The sequence below is a fragment of the Cervus canadensis genome, chromosome 16 (assembly GCF_019320065.1).
Source record: "Cervus canadensis isolate Bull #8, Minnesota chromosome 16, ASM1932006v1, whole genome shotgun sequence".
Classification (NCBI taxonomy): domain Eukaryota; kingdom Metazoa; phylum Chordata; class Mammalia; order Artiodactyla; family Cervidae; genus Cervus; species Cervus canadensis.
Genome location: NC_057401.1, coordinates 1883319 through 1900873, shown reverse-complemented (window position 1 = coordinate 1900873; position 17555 = coordinate 1883319). Strand labels below are relative to the sequence as shown.

At 40.3% G+C, this 17555-nt stretch overlaps 1 protein-coding gene across 11 annotated transcripts; it reads right to left on the bottom strand.

Annotated features, from left to right (window-relative positions):
- Positions 1-1054: 1054 nt before the first annotated feature.
- C16H5orf58 (chromosome 16 C5orf58 homolog) lies at positions 1055-16375 on the bottom strand. Of its 11 annotated transcripts, none has more exons than XM_043488721.1 (6): positions 10433-10552; positions 10235-10344; positions 9313-9386; positions 8651-8833; positions 8236-8329; positions 1055-1323 (listed from the first exon to the last, which is right to left on the bottom strand). In XM_043488721.1, the coding sequence occupies exons 5-6, from the start codon at positions 8327-8329 to the stop codon at positions 1172-1174; spliced, it is 246 nt and encodes an 81-aa protein (XP_043344656.1). In that variant the 5' UTR covers positions 8651-8833; positions 9313-9386; positions 10235-10344; positions 10433-10552; the 3' UTR covers positions 1055-1171. The 11 variants fall into 11 exon arrangements, with proteins under 11 accessions (XP_043344656.1, XP_043344657.1, XP_043344651.1 ...); XM_043488722.1 differs by having other exon boundaries at positions 10282-10344; XM_043488716.1 differs by lacking the exon at positions 8651-8833.
- Positions 16376-17555: the final 1180 nt, after the last annotated feature.

Below are 17555 nucleotides of genomic sequence, written 5' to 3'. Positions count from 1 at the left end.
TCTATACTTAATGTTCAAAAATTTCTAAAATGAAGAACAGTAGATTTCAAAGCAACTATCTGGTAGTGAATAATGTTTACAAGGTAAACAAATGCTTATTATTTTAAGTTGCTGTTGGTGGAAAGGGGTAGGAAACCTATTCCACTGCAGTAACTGAAATGAGCTGAGTATCTGGTGTTTTTATGACTAGCAGTCTTCCTCCCTTCTTCAGGCCATGGCGACTCTATTCTTTTGGTGAGGGCTTTCTTTCTCTAGAGGGTTTCCCAGGTGGCTCAGTGGTAAAGAATCTACCAATGCAGGAGATGCAGGTTCGATCCCTTGGTTGGGAAGAGCCCCTGGAGGAGAAAATGGCAACTCACTTCAGTATTCTTGCCTGAGAAATCCCATGGACAGAGAAGTCTGGTGAGCTACAATCCATGGGGGTTGCAAAGAGTTGGACACAACTGAGTGACTGAGCAGGATGCCTGCTCCTTTTCCACTGACCTGGCATAAATCCCAGCCTCACCAAACATAGTTGCTTAGAATCCATCTTAATTGAAGCTGGCCCAGTCAAGACCCTTCTCTGGATTGTTAAACACAGAGGCTAAGACAGAGGATCTCTCTTTTCTCTGGGGTCTCCAAAAGATAATGCTGTAGATCCACCATACCTCTACTCTCTTCTACCTGTTATATGGAAGTGATGAGTTTTTAATAGGAAAGGATGTAGACCAGCGCACAGAAACAGAACCAGGGCAGAGATATCTGATGAATTAGTGAAGGCCCTGAACTCTATCCCAACCATGAACTCTCAAGGCACATGACCTAATAATGATTCAGCTAATTTGAGTTGTTTTTGACACTTGCTACCAGGAGACACCTGATTAATATAAATCCATATCATACATTTATAATTTGGTAACTCTGTATCAACCTAAGCCAAATTCAAGCATAGAGGATGGGATGAGCAGTGCTCCATGACCAACTTCCTATGTAATACTCTTGCCATTGGTGAAATAAATTAGCCATTTCTTGGAACATTAAAACAAGAGAAGCCTACCAAAGCATGAAATGATTATTTACAATTCAACACATTTTTTATTTTTTTAATTGAATATATTAGTAAACTCAATTCTCCTATAAATGGGTTAATTCAACAATAAAAAGTCACAAATTTCAACAAATAAATAAAAAATCAGATTAAAAAACTATCAGAAGCAAGGGATACATCTGCCATTTTAGACTCTTCAAAGTGGGGGCTGTTTCTTTCTGTTCCTTTTAAGTCATCTGTCTTCACGGGATGACTGAAATGTAGGGTAAGGTCACAAAGCAGTAACTGGGTGAGTTCTGTGTAAAAAAAAGAAAATTAATAATGTAAGACACTATATTGTAGCACATATGTCACAGGCAACTATTATTACTTTAAGTTGCTATTTCCTAATTATTAATTTTGTTTTTTAAGTGATTATTGCTTAAACCACAATTTAGATGTGCCAAATTTTGACTTAGAGTCAAATTTATACACTGCCAAATAAACATGATATAGAAGCTTACTAGAAGGGTTCTTTAGCTCAAATTGTCAGCTGTTTTACTACACTGCAATTTGATTTATGCAAGTTTATGTATTTTTTAAAATTACTAGTTTTATCTGCTATATATATATACAGTATAAAGAACCAAATAAAGCATGTTACAAAAAATAGCAGCTCCTATCTCCCAGAGGTAACCACTTTTGACATTTTTGGAGCTCATTTTGTTTTTGTGGGTTTTTGTGTGTGTGTGTGTGTGTGTGTGTGTGCGTGTGTGTGTTGCATTTTTGTTTATTTTGGGAGGGGTGGTATTTAACCTCCATATCTCTAAATGATATTCATATTTTTTTCTCAATTTTGGGTATTTGCTTCTGACCACAGAAGATTAAAATATAGCTCTTTTCATTTATCCCCATTCCCCCAATATACTTGAGTATAATTTTTCTTAGCTCAGTATTTAATGTTTAATTTTTTTGATTATATATTCTTCACAGTTGAGTCTTGTAGAACATTTCCCTTCCTGCAAGCTTCCACCCAACCACAGTTAATAATTGTTTCCTTTTTCATTGCTTAATTACCATGGATATATTCCAAATTTCCGCAGTTGGGTAAATCTCCTCCCTGTATAGTCGAGAGCTCTTACTGTTCTGTTGTTGAGGGTCTCTCCTCTCCTAGATCCTTCTCATCAGCTCTAGTTTGGACTGACAGCTCTCTAGAAAGCTGTCCAGTTCACATCTCGGGAATTCCCTTCACCACTATCCAATGGACTCCTTTCACCCCTCCCTTGTGTGGAGTATCTTTCTTCCAGAATCTCATGTCTCTCGCGCTCGCTCTCTCTTTTTTGGTCTATTCCTTTGGTGGAATGCAACCAAGGTAACTTTCTAAGGCAGGGAAATGTATATGTCTTAGAGTCTCTCTCTACACCAATGCTTAACAGATTGACTGGCTGTAACAATCTAGGCTGGACATCACGCTTCTTCAGATTTCCAAAGGCAGCGCTGCACTTTCTCTTAGCTGCCAGCGTCTCTATGGGCAAATTTCACACAATTCTAATTCTTAGTCATTGTTTCTCTTTAAAAGATTTAAGAATCATTTTGTTCTTCCAGTGTTCTGAAATTTTGTAGTATTGCATTTTAGTATAAGACTATTTTCATCTACTGTGCTGGGCTCTTTCATTGTAAAAAAATATATCCTTCAGCTCTGGAAAATTTTCTCGGATTATTTATTTAATGAATTCCTCCTCATTCATTGTCTGTGTTCTTTCTTTCTAACACTCTACTTATAGGAAGTTAGACTTCCTTGTCCATCTGGTTTTTTTTGCTCTGCACTCAAGGGAATTTTCTTCATTTAATCTTTCAACCCTTCTCTAGAGTTTATTTCTATTGTCACACTTAATTTTGTTCTCCAAATATTTTTATAGTATCCTATTCCTTTTTCATAAATGTGGCATCTTCTTTTACTTCTCTGTGGATATTAACTACAGTTTCTTAGAGTTTTTAATTTTCATTTGTAATCTTTTTCTCCTCACTGATTGAATCTACTTATTGGTTCCATCTCTGCTTTTCACATTAGATGGTTTCCTCAAACATCTTTTTTTTCCATAGTTGTCTGCTCATATTTAAGACTATAGTACTTTTAGTCTTTTTAAGACAACTAGAATTTCTTTCCCATGGCAATTATTGTGTGGTGATCTGGCTGGGTGTTTTGTTGAGGATAAACAAAAAACCTGATAAACCTAAAAACTTAGGTCTTTTCTCTTAGGCTTATCAGATTCCTGAAATGAAAATCTGCCTGAGTATATAAATCTGGCTGCCAATGTTTTGTAGCCAAGTGGGGAAAGAAAGCTATGGGTTTTTTAAGTCAGTATGCAAACTTTGTCTTAAGACCCTTGTTTTTAGTACTACTATTTCCTTCAACTTGTGAGACTTTAAGTCCCAGATCTACCAGTTGTGTAACTCTGGGAAAGTTAGTTAATCCCTTTATATCTGTTTCTATATCTGTAAATGTCAATGGTAATATTTCCAACCTCATAAGGTTATTATAGCAATTCAGTCCATTTATGTAGAGCTCTTGGAAGAGTATCTGAATTATGGTAAATGCTGTAAGTGTTAGCTATTGACATTAATACTTCTGGGAGAAAGTGGGTGTAACGGAGTGTTTACTTAATCTTCCATGTTTACCAGAAGTCTACCTTCCTAGTCTGGCTCTATTAGTCCTTTGTATCTTCACTGCCTGCCTATCCCACAACTTTTCAGGAAAACATTGATCATATTTATTCTATTGTACTTCATGAAAGAATAACTGCCAAACTAGAACAGTCAATCTAGTTTGAGAAGAATCTAAAGCTTCTCTAATTGTTTTAAATGAGTGCAAGCATCCAGAATCAATTATTCATTTAATAAATGTTGGCCAAAAGCCTATTATATAAAGGCACTGGGTTAAGAGCTAGGAATAACCTTAAGGGATGGGATAAGTAAGCAAACATACAATTACAATATAGTATGATAGGTGATATGACAAAGTAGAAGAAATGACATACTGGCTTAAAAAACATTTTTGAATGTTAGTAACTGTGACTAATAAGTAGCAGTTAACCTGGTGAGGAGGAGGTGGGGAGGCAACCTGTGGAGGTGGAGTGGGCCCTTTGGGAGAATATGCATGTAATAATTAAGGCACAGCCACAAAAAAGAGCAAATGTGTAGATATGCAGGTAGTTCAATGTGGTTGGAGCCTGGAATGTGCAGGGAATGAAGAATAATGTAGCAGAAAGGAGAGGTAGGCAGGGTCTGATCTCAAGGTCTTATAGTCCATTCTAGGAGGTCTGGACTTAGTCCTGAGGACAATGATGAGCCAATGAGCATTTTCAGCAGATTTATATTTCAGAGGGTAATCCTTGCTGTTGAGATTGCTTTTGAGAGATGATGAATTAAGCAAAGGTAACCCTATTCCTTTACATCAGACTCCTCACAGCCTCTGTTAATATGTACTGTGAATTTGTGACAGAATTACCTAGCATAAAGCCCTTCCCAGAATTATTTGATCATCAGTTCACTGATTCCATTTATAACATCTATTAACATCACCTGAGACAGCAGTGTTCCCCGATCAAAGTCCATGAAATGCTTGGGAAATGCTTCAGTCAGTTCAGTTGCTCAGTCATGTCCAACTCTTTGCGGCCCCATGGACTGCAGCACGTCAGGCTTCCCTGTCCATCACCAACTCCCAGAGTGTACTCAAACACATGTCCATTGAGTCAGTGATGCCATCCAACCATCTCATTCTCTGTCATCTCCTTCTCCTCCCACCTTCAATCTTTCCCAGCATCAGGGTCTTTTCAAATGAGTCAGTTCTTTGCATCAGGTGGCCAAAGTGTTGGAGTTTCAGCTTCAGCATCAGTCCTTCCAATGAATATTCAGTCCATCCTTTAGGATGGACTGGTTGGATCTCCTTGTTGTCCAAGGGACTCTCAAGAGTCTTCTCCAACACCACAGTTCAAAAGTGTCAATTCTTCAGTGTTCAGCTTTCTTTACAGTCTAACTCTTACATCCATACATGACTACTGGAAAAACCATAGCTTTGACTAGATGGACCTTTGTTGGCAAAGTAATGTCTCTGCTTTTTAATATGCTGTCTAGATTGGTCATAACTTTTCTTCCAAGGAGCAAGCGTCTTTTAATTTCATGGCTGTAGTCACCATCTGCATTCTGGAGCCCCCAAAGTAAAGTCTGTAACTGTTTCCATTGTTTCCCCAACTATTTTCCATGAAGTGATGGGGCTAGATGCCATAATCTTAATTTTCTGAATGTTGAGTTTTAAGCCAACTTTTTCACTCTCCTCTTTTACTTTCATCAAGAGCATCTTTAGTTTTCTTTGCTTTCTGCCATAAATGTGGGAAATGCTTAGGAGAATACATGGAAAAACCTAACAGGCACTCCCTACTTGGATTTTCATGGTTAGAAAAGTGACCAGTGGGTGAAAGGATAGGGAAAAGATTTCAGCTAGTCCATGATGAAAAACTGTCTAATATAGAATAGACTGGTAACAGAGACAGTTTTCCAACACAGAGTTTTTTCCAACACAGGAAATGTTTGGTCAAGAATAGATGAAATATTCAATCACAAAAATTCTACATGCCTGGACTAACTAACAGCCACATCCCCCTTCTTCCTGGGGCACAACTTGATTGCACTTGAGATGATCCTCTCCCCAGTTTCAGTAGTACATCCTGACTGGTCTAAACTGGTTGTGGCAGTCCTAGTCTCCTTGGTGGTAACTGCTGTAGGAGATACATGTGGTGCAAATCTGGCCAATGAAAGGAAAGGGAAAATGTGCTGGAGGGATCTGGAGAAAGGATTATTTAAAAAACACAGGCAGAGTATGTGTCTGTATGTGATTATGTTTGCAGGTAATGACCACAAGAAGTGACAAACAGAGTGAACATAACAGAGCAGAAAACATGAAAACCTAATACCTGATGAAAGCTTTAAAACCCTGAATTCACTTTAGGGTTGCCCAGCCTTGAATCTTATTATTATTTCTTTATTGCATAATCAATGTTAAGTTGGTATTTTCTTACTTGTAGAAAGGTCTCATAACTGACACAGAGGATGTCTTCATATATCAAGAGTCGTCATAAGAACAGTAACTACATAGTCAGTGATTTTCATGGTTAGAAAAATGACCAGTGGGTGAAAGGATAGGGAAAAGATTTCAGCTAGTCCATGAAGAAAAACTGTCTAATATAGAATAGATTGGTAACAGAGAGAGTTTTCCAACACAGAGTTTTTTCCAACACAGGAAATGTTGGGTCAAGAATAGATGAAATATTCAATCACAAAAATTCTACATGCCTGGAATAAAATTACAGAATATGTCTGTAAGGTGAGTGATTAAATATCATGATCTATAAGGTCTAATCCACTAGAATCATCAATTCACACAATCAAGCAAACTTACAAGTTTTGACTTAGAAGGAACTTTAGAGACTTAGTAATGATTAATGGATAAAGATACTGAATTTTGCAGACTGTGACATCACTCTGTAATAGTTTGTTGAAGGGAAGGATGGGGAGTAAATTTAGAGGAGTTAGTTAGACATCATAAGGTTTCTATAAGGAGGAGAATGGGGCCACTGAGGATGAGATGGTTGGATGGCATCACCGACTCCATGGACATGAGTTTGAGCAAGCTCCAGGAGTTGGTGATGGACAGGGAAGGCTGGCATGCTGCAGTCCATGGAGTCGCAAAGAGTCGGACATGACTGAGTGACTGAACTGAAGCTTTTTATAAAATGTCGGGGATGAAAATTCAAGTCTGCTATCTTTCTGGTCAATGCTCAAATATAATGCATTTTCAGAGATCTAGTTCATATTACATTGTAAACATTGCTTAAGAAATAGAGAAATCCTAATGAACAGGCTTCAGCAATACGTGAACCGTGAACTTCCAGATGTTCAAGCTGGTTTTAGAAAAGGCAGAGGAACCAGAGATCAAATTGCCAACATCTTCTGGATCATCGAAAAAGCAAGAGAGTTCCAGAAAAACATCTATTTCTGCTTTATTGACTATGCCAAAGCCTTTGACTGTGTGGATCACAATAAACTGGAAAATTCTGAAAGAAATGGGCATACCAGACCACCTGACCTGCCTCCTGAGAAACCTGTATGCAGGTCAGGAAGCAACAGTTAGAACTGGACATGAAACAACAGACTGGTTCCAAATAGGAAAAGGAGTACGTCAAGGCTGTATATTGTCACCCTGCTTTTAACTTATATGCAGAGTACATCATGAGAAATGCTGGGCTGGAGGAAGCACAAGCTGGAATCAAGATTGCTGTGAGAATTATCAATACCTCAAATATGCAGATGACACCACCCTTATGGTAGAAAGTGAAGAAGAACTAAAGAGCCTCTTGATGAAAGTGAAAGAGGAGAGTGAAAAAGTTGGCTTAAAGCTCAACATTCAGAAAACTAAGATCATGGCATCTGGTCCCATCACTTCATGGCAAATAGATGTGAAACAGTGGAAACAGTGGCTGACTTTATTTTTCTGCGCTCCAAAATCACTGCAGATGGTGACTGCAGCAGAGAAATTAAAAGACGCTTACTCCTTGGAAGGAAAGTTATGACCAACCTAGATAGCATATTAAAAAGCAGAGACGTTACTTTGCCAACGAAGGTCCATCTAGTCAGTGGTCTTTCCAGTGGTCATGTATGGATGTGAGAGTTGGACTATAAAGAAAGTTGAGTGCCGAAGAATTGATGCTTTTGAACTGTGGTGCTGCAGAAGACTCTTGAGAGTCCCCTGGACTGCAAGGAGATCCAACCAGTCCTTCCTAAAGGAGATCAGTCCTGGGTGTTCATTGGAAGGACTGATGTTGAAGCTGAAACTCCAATACTTTGGCCACCTGATACGAAGAGCTGACTCATTGGAAAAGACCCTGATGCTGGGAAAGACTGAGGGCAGGAGGAAAAGGGGACATCAGAGGATGAGACGGTTGGATGGCATCACCGACTCAATGGACATGGGTTTGGGTGGACACCTGGAGTTGGTAATGGACAGGGAGGCCTGACATGCTGCAATTCATGGGGTTGCAGAGTCAGACACAGCTGAGCGGCTGAACTGAACTGAATGAATAGGCAAAATTCAGTTACATCCCACCAGAAGCACAAATTGACTACTCTTTATAACAATGACCTGCAAACATTTTAATTCAGTGATTCCTACTTACCATTCATTTTTCTTAGCTCCAAAGAAATTGTGTTAATGTTTTTAATTATGGCTTCCACATTTAGTTTATGGTCGGTAACATTATTCTTAATCATCTGGTTTGAAAAGAGAAACAATGTATAAATCAGAAGTGTGTATGTATACTTTAAAAATACTCAAATTTTCAGCATTTCTGGAAGAAGAAAATCTGTTATTTAAGAACTAAAATTTTAGTGAAATTATAGTTTCTTTAAATGGTTAGAATTCTCACACAGGAAGTCATTAACTTGGTACTATTTTTCCAACTGAAAACACCTCTAACCAGAATTCTTAGGATGAAGCTGCTTCTTTAATCAAACCATATCCATACAATGGAGCCCTTACAATGGAAATGCAGATGTCTCCATTTCAGAAATCCTCAGCATTTACAAAATTACCTTGTGCCTGGGTGCTCAGTTGCTTCAGTCCTTTCCAACCTTTGTGACTCTACGTGCTGTATCCCACCAGGCTCCTCTGTCCATCAGATTTTCCAGGTAAGGATACTGGAGTGGGTTGCCATGCCCTCCAGAGATCCAACCTGGGTCTCCTGCATTGCAGGAGGATTCTTTACTGCTAAAACACTGGGGAAGCCCATAAACTTCCTTATAATTTAACAATCTCATATTATCTTCTCTAATTTTATTTATATAAGCACCATTTTCCAACTTATGCTTGAATGACAGGATCCAAATATGATTTATTTAAGTACATATTAAAGCATAAAATAAGACACAATTATAATTCCTTGACTAAGAAGATGGCAACATGGACACTTGTACTGTAGCTTTGGGAGTTAGGGCAATGCATATTTTAATTCAGCTGAGATACATTAATCAACCGATTACTCCGTTTATATGTACAAAACATAATGTTTAGTCAACTGTGTCAGATATAAACATATGGAGATGTTTCTAGGTCATTCACTAGAAACTAACCTTAGTCATTCAAATATCTCAAAATAGCTTGAATAAATCACAATTAGTGCACACAACTTCAGAAATACAGAATATGGGAAGTTATGCCTTATGCTGCTTGTCCAAAAAAATGAGAACAAACTAACCTTGCAATCAATTCTTTGCGCCTGCCTTTTCCTGAGTCAAGGGAATTTATCCTATTTCACTCACTTCAGAGCAACTGTAAAAGAAATAAATTGTTTGCTCTCCAGACAATGAATAAAATACACTTTGCATCCACCTACAAGCCCCTAGGCACTCAAAGTCGAATGACAGCTATCTTACTTGGGTATAGCAAAGTCAGATATACAGGTCTGAGGAGAAAGTAAAGATGATAAAAAGCAAAGGAGGTGGGGTGGAGATGGCACAGATCAAGAACCTTAAAGAAATAAACGCAAAAATAGAAGTAAAAACCCTGAGGTAAGTAGAAACTAAATGGAAGGAGAAATGCCCAAGAAAGTTGACCCTCCCCACTCTGGGTTCCAGTTATCCAGGACCCTCAGGTGCCCACAGGTAGGTGGGGTCAAAGGGCAGCGTGGTAAGGAGACCCCTTTGGACTAGATCGAGGCCAGAGCTGGTCAACCCTTCCCCAGGAAGCTCCGTCAGGCCATCACTCTTGAGACTGGAGAGGCCGGCCAAGCGGCGTTTCTCGAGGAGGTGGGAAGTGGAGGCCAGGATCGGGGCCCAATAGCACTGGAGCCCTCCATACCATAGACTGAAGGCATGAATGCAACTAAGGCACTATCCAGGGACCAAAGGCCAGGAGGCCAGGCCGTCCCCGTAAAGGGGGATCATTATTCCCTTCTTCTAAAAGCCACCCCCTCCTTCTCAGTCTGACTCCCGGGAGGAGCCTCAGGTCTGGGGCCACAGTCTAGGGTCTGAAGATGGCACCTGCGGCAGCCTGAAGATTCCGCAGCCCTCAGGCTCCCAAGCGAGATAGGAACAAAGCGAAACAGACTCAGTGTGGCCACCGGACGCGCCCGGACCGCCCCCCCCAGCCAACCATCCCTTCTTGACTCAACACACGACCATGCCTGTGAGGAAAGCGGGCTCTCGGGAGCCACGGGCTGAGAGACCTTGCGAACTGCACTGGGGCCAGGCTGAAGATGCAACTTGAGGCAGCCTGGACAGGTCTTCACCTACACCACACAGACCAAAGACGGATTAGGATTATTTAAAACCCAGTAACCCAGGCCAGCCCACAACCCTGAACCTGTGGGGACGCACCAATTTCTCGCTGTTAAGCGGGGAGAGCGTGAGCTGGGCCGAGGAAGTGAGACTGGGCTTCCTGATTGGTCAGTGTCCGCTCCTGGTGCATCCTGGGAGTTGTAGTCCCAGGCTAGGCCCCTGCAGAGAAAGTTCTCGCTGTGTGGCAGGAAGTGACTAGCACTACTGCATGGGCAGAGGAGGACAGTGAGAAGGCATTTTGCCTACTGTGTGCCAGGCGCTGGGCTAGGTGCTTTACAGCTCTTGTTTGCCTTTAATTTTCCCAGAATAGGAGTGTGGTTAAGGTCAGACTCTGGACTGAAACTTCTTGGGTTTAAATTCTACTCCAGCACTGCTTTAGCCATAAATGTCCTCAGCTATCATATGAAGATAATAATAACTACTGTCCATCTTCTTTTGAGAGTTAAGTGAGATAATGCATCACATTGGACTTGGCAGATGATGTGCTCCATAAATGTTAGCTATTATCACACCCATAAATCTCTACAAATGAGCTGAGAGGTATACACTGGTCTCTTGCCAAGTAGAGAAGTTGGGATTCAAGCCATCTCTGCTGGATTCCAAGAGGAATTTCTGTCACCATTGCCTTTGAATTGACTCAGAGATTTTTCTTGGTGCCCTCAGGAATTGCCTTAGACTTGATGAACTTCAGATTCAGATTTTACACAAGTCCATCTTCTCTAAATCTTCCTTATTTGCACTTACCAGCCTCTTGAACCAGTGGGTTCCCAACAACTTGCAACACATAGTCTGTTTTTATTTTATATCCGACCTGGTGACTCAGATGGTAAACCATCTGCCTGCAATGCAGGAGACCTGGATTTGATTCCTGGGTCAGGCAGGTCCCCTGCAGAAGACAATGGCTACCTATTCCAGTATTCTTGCCTGGAGAATTCCATTGACAGAGGAACCTGGTGGGCTACAGTCTTTGGGGGTCACAAAGAATAGGACAGGACTGTGCAAAGAACACTTTAGTTTTTCACCACCTTCCTATTAACACTAGAATTTGTTGTCTGGTGCAGAGTTAGATGAGGAAGGGCGTAGAAGGACTGAGTTTCTGAGCTTCAGTCCTAAAGACAGGTAGCTATGCGATCTTGGAAAACAGTAACTTCTTATCTCTGAATCTCAGTTTCCTCATCTGTTTCCTTGTGAGGGAGATGGGCCCAATCAGTGTTTTCTAAATATCACTCCTTATGGGGCTGCTGTTATGATTGCTTGCCCTAGCTGTGTAACACCTGTTTTATTACTTTAATATTTTAAATTTACTTTCATTGACATTTAAATCTACTTAATTTTTTTTTAATATCATGGAGTTTAGCATGATAATTTAGTATGGAGTAAAACTTAAGCAGAGGAAATAGGAAAAATGAAGACCATGTAAATAAAACAATCATCTAGATATTTTATTTCTTGAAGACCCTAATCCTGAAGCCTGATCTCTTTGTTAAAATGTGTTAATATTAGAGAAATGTTAAAGTTAGTCTAGTACAAACTGAGACTTTCTTCTTGATGTAGTCAGAAGAACTGAAAGAGTTGGATGGGGAATAACTCTAACAGTGTGATTACACATTGTTTAATCCCTCTGTCCCGTATAAAACAGCTGTCAGATCCTTAGTAGTATATGTCCCACACATTGCTGAACATAATATTAGCTGCTGTCCAACATACCATCCATCCTTGAAGACTTCTCTATTCTGTGGAATCTAAAATAAGAAAGCAAACAAATGTATGTAACAAGATAGAAACAGACTCACAGATACAGAGAACAAACTAGTGGTTACCAGTGGGAAAAGAGGAAGAAGGGTGGGGCAAATAAGGGTATGGGATTAAAAATAAATAAGAGACAAGAACACAGCACAGAGAAACATAGCCATTACTTTATAATAATTTTAAGTGGAGTACAATCTGTAACAATACTGAATCCTATGTTGTACATCTGAAACTAATATAATGTTGTAAATCAATTACACTTCAACTGTATTAAAAAAAAAAAAAAGACTTCATACTCAACCTGCTCTGCTGCTGCAGCCGCTAAGTCGCTTCAGTCGTGTCTGACTCTGTGTAGCCCCATAGACGGCAGCCCACCAGGCTCCCCCGTCCCTGGGATTCTCCAAGCAAGAACGCTGGAGTGGGTTGCCATTTCCTTCTCCAATGCATGAAAGTGAAAAGTGAAAGTGAAGTAGCTCAGTCGTGTCAGACTCTTTGCGACCCCATGGACTGTAGCCCATCAGGCTCCTCCGTCCATGGGATTTTCCAGGCAAGAGTACTGGAGTGGGGTGCCATTGCCTTCTCCTCAACTTGCCATGGGTATCTTCAAAACTTAATCCTGGAAGGCCTTTTCCAGAATTAACCCTACCCAGTTCTGCAATTTCAAACTCTCTGACAGTGCTTCCCTAACTCACCATTTTAACTGTGGACACTTGCTAGTGTCAGAGTCTTGCATTTTCTTATTTCTGATATGTGTGCTGAGCATTTTTAGATTTATTTCTCCAAGTGGTGAAAAGGGGGACAAAGAGGCACAGAAGCTCAGAAAATAAACACTCTTTCAGAGGCACCCCAGGTGGCGCTAGTGGTAAAGAACCCATCTGCCAAAGCAGGAGACAAAAGAGACTCAGGTTTGATCCCTGGGTGAGGAAGATCCCCTGGAGGAGGGCATGGAAACACGCCCCAGTATTCTTGCCTGGAGAATTCCATGGACAGAGGAGCCTGGCAGACTACAGTCCATGGGGTCTCAAAGAGTCAGGCATGACTGAGGCAACTTAGCAATTGTTAGAAGCTTTCATCTTCTGGAGCTCTTTCAGGTAGCTGTTATCACCCCAGCTGTACAGAAAGTGAAGCTTGAGCTTAGTGCATACTCAGGGGCCACAAGAATCAGATTTAATCTCAAACACAGATCCTGTCTGTGAGATTCCAGAACCTTCTGTGCTTTTTGCTGAACCAAGTTGTTTCCCGGACCAGGATACCATCTCTTGATACATGATGTAAACAAATACATCGTGGATCCATAATGTCATGGGCTTCACAGATCATTAAATGTGAACACACACACACACTAATACACACAGAAATGTATAAATATGGAGTGACCTCTGAATGAGGGACATTAATAAAACAAAAATAACTTACACTGATCTATACAAGCAGAGATAATTCAACATCAAAAAGGAAAGAAGAAAAGGAAGGAAGATCATAATAATTTCAGGATAAAAATACGTTAACAAATATCTTCCCAGATGTGTCTTTTTGCCTCTCCTTAATTGATGCAGGCTAATGAAAACTTCACATCAGACCTGCGTGAATTCAGTTGTGTGTTTGGAAACTCCACAAAGACAACAGCAGGAGAAAAGAAGGTGTTTAAGAGAAGTAGGGTGAAAAGCCTCGGCGGGCTGAGATAGCATTAAGGCTGACAGTTATGAAAATCAAGCAACGATGGGGGCTGGAGCTGAGCAGCATTTGGTGTCTCCCGGGCCCCACTGTCCCAAAGACACTGAATCCACTCATTCACGGGGTGCAGCAAGTGTTTGCAGGACCTGCTTCAGCTCAGACACCTGGACTCAGACTCTGTTCACAGGACTTTTGATTAAATTTAAAGACCTTCTACCCACCATAGTGCTGATCATTTCTTATGAGTAGGTTCAAACTTGGGAAAAGACCATCATTAAACCTTTTATTTAAAAAAGATTTAGCTTTGTGTTTCTTTTAAATTAATGTTAAAAGAGGAAAAAAGAGATCCAGACTCAGAAAAAGATAGACTGCAATAATATATTTTCCTCCATAAAAATGTCTTGGAACAATGATGATTACTTACTGACATGCTTTTCCTCCTCAAGTAGCTATAGATTCTCTCTCTTTTTTTTTTTTTACCCCCTAAGAACATAAAACTTTAAAAGCATGATCTGCTACTTAAGGCTTGAGACCATTATAGATGAGGCCCTAAAATAAATCTATCTTCCTTAATAAGTTTGTAGATCCAACATTTACTGAAACCCAACACAGGTTGCTGTTGTTGATGCTATTGTTAATCAAATAAGGGAGATTAAAAAGCTGGCAAATTCCCCCATCAAGAGAAGAGCTGTTATAGAACAACAAGGTGATTAAGCATTTTATGGAGCCTGGTATGAGTGCCTCAGTTAGTTTTATTACAAATTCTTGACATAAAGTTTCCATTTCTAGGAAAACAAATTGAGTAAATTATCTCATGTCTTCCCCTTGCTCTCAGAGCTCCCACTCCCATCTTCCCCCTGCTCATTGTAAATTACAAGTGCTGGTCTCTGTTCTGAGGGCTGACTTCCTGCTCGAGCATCAGCTCCTTTCTGAATATTGCTTTACACAACTCCTGTGTAAGCAGATGTGGCAGGCAATGAGCACATGCTCAGATCATTACCCAAGGAGCATGACCAGCGTCCAGAAGATCAAGGACATTCTCGTGCATTAGAAGAGCCAATGCTTTCCTCAAGGCCCATCAAATTAAGGAAGGAAGACAGTGCAGAACTTCTGCCTCTGGTGGTCTAAAGTGTAGGTGGGGGTTCCTGCCTTCTGTCTTCTGTAAGCAGCTGAGGTTACATTGGACACAGTCATTTTCTTTTCTCTGAAAGAAACACCTCCAACTTTAGAAAGAAGTTATTGGGATATATGTGTACATATTGGAGAAGGGCATGGCAACACACTCCCGTATTCTTGCCTGAAGAATCCCATGGAGAGAGGAGTCTGGCAGGCTACAGTCCATGGGGTTGCAGAATCAGACACAACTGAAGTGACTTAGCACATGTGTACATATAGCTGATTCACATTGGTATAGCAGAAACTAACACAACATTGTAAAGCAATTATATTCCAACAAAGAAATATATATATGTGTATATATATAGCTGAATTTATATATGTAGCTGAATCACTTTTCTGTATACCAGAAAGAAGTTATTAACAAAATACACATAGCTCACTGCATTAACTAAAATATTTTGATTTCTAATTAAGAAATTATTTTATGTAAAAATCCTGCTGTCTGTGACAGCAGAAGTGGACCTTGAGGATATTATACTCAGTGAAATGAGCATAATTCATCTTTTAGACAGAGAAAGATGAATACTATATGCCATCACTTATATGTTGAATCTAATGGAATGTAGAATGGTGATTACCAGGGGCTGAGTGGTGGGGAAAATGGGAAGATTTGGTCAAGAGGTAGAAGTTTTAAGTTATAAAAGTTCCACGGATCCAATGTACAGCATGGTAACTCTAGTTAAGCAATACTGTGTTGTCTGCCTGAAAGAGAGTGGAGCTTTCACGCTCCCCCATCACAGCTACAAAATGGTAACTGTGGGGACTGAAGAGTGAGCTCACTCGCCTGGCTGTGGTAACATGTCACAACACACACACGCATCAGGTACCACACCGTACACTTTAAACTCACATAACGTTATATGCGACTATATCTCAAGCCGGGGGAAAAGAAATTAAACTTCTGTGCCAACATTTTCCTCTGAAATAGGCAGTTATCCAAACAGAGTTGCCAATAAAATATGGGACATCCAGTTACATTTGAATTTCAGTTAAACAATTTCAGATAATTTTGTTATTATAAGGATGTCCTGAATATTGTTTGGCAGATAATTATATTAAAAATTTATCTAAGAATCTAATTTAACTGGGAATTATGCACTTTTCTTAGCTAAATCTGGCAACCTTATGCCCAAAACACTTCAACCTTGAAAAGCAAAGCAAACAGTCTGAAGGACTGTAGATTCAGTAGGTATGGAAGCCAAGAAAATACTGAGACTTTCCAACTTGATGTCTAAAATTAAAAAATGCATACACTTACTGTGCCAGAACTTGGCTTCTTCTTCACTTCAACATTCTTACAATGCAAGAAAGAGGCTGGGTTTTTGAGAAAGCAGATGGACAAAAGCTGTCAATATTCAACACGGTGCTATTTTTGACAGTTGCTTGCTATGCCTGTTTGCCTCAGAACTCTTTGCACTCGGCTTTTTAGGAAATGCCGTCATCCAGCAAAGGCATATTCATGACACACGTTGTATTTATTTTCAGAGATCCACCAATCAGAGGAAACCTTCTCTCTCCTTAAATAAGATGTTTCTAATTCTATCATGTCAGCTCTCCATCTCCCAACAATACTTCCTTTGTTTATTAAAAACATAGATCCTGATCAGATGTTTCTCCCTCTAGGCATTGCCCCCATCTCCCACACTTCACCCTCATCAGCCAGCCATGAAATGACAGATGAGTGCCTTTATGAAAAAAAATACATTATGTTCATGAAGTCAATGACAATAGAATCTAAGTGCATACTCACATTTTAAATGAAAAAATGTATATGTGAAATATCAATAACTTCAGATATGCAGGTGACACCACCCTTACGGCAGAAAGTGAAGAGAAATTAAAGAGCCTCTTGATGAAAGTGAAAGAGGAGAGTTAAAAAGCTTGCTTAAAACTGAACACTCAAAAAACGAAGATCATGGCATCCAGTCCCATCACTTCATGGCATATAGATGGGACCACAGTGGAAACAGTGAGATTTTATTTTCTTGGGCTCCAAAATCATTGCGGATGCTGCCAGCAGCCATGAAATTGAAAGACACTTGCTCACTGATCTATGGAAGGCGTGGTTACTGATGCTGTCGTTTATTTCAAGGCCCTTTCGAGTGAAGCACTTGTAAGACTTCGGGCTTTTAACGAGTCCACATGGCGCCATTACAAGCGCCCAGCTGAAGCTGACTATTGGCGCAACCCCAGCCGTGAGCCCAGGGACGCTTCCAAATACAAGGCAAAACAGGACAAGATGAAGGCTGACAGAACTTTGTAAAGAACTGAATGCTCCAGTCCTCTCCGTGAAGAAAAGATGGCCTTCTGCAAGTCACCCAGAAAGAGCTCCTTTCCTCCACCGAGTCTGAATGTGGCGCTATACATCATCCAGTGCTTGAATGCGTATTTTTCTCCATATAAACTGGACCTTTTCCGCAGAAGTTTCCTGTAGCTACTTCATAGCTTCCACTAAAGTAGTATCTTGAGTTATTTTTCACAGTACATTGCTGCGGTTTGGTTGGCGCCTGTCATAAGGGAACACAGAGCCTTTTTAGCGCCCGCGCCCTCATACTTGCAT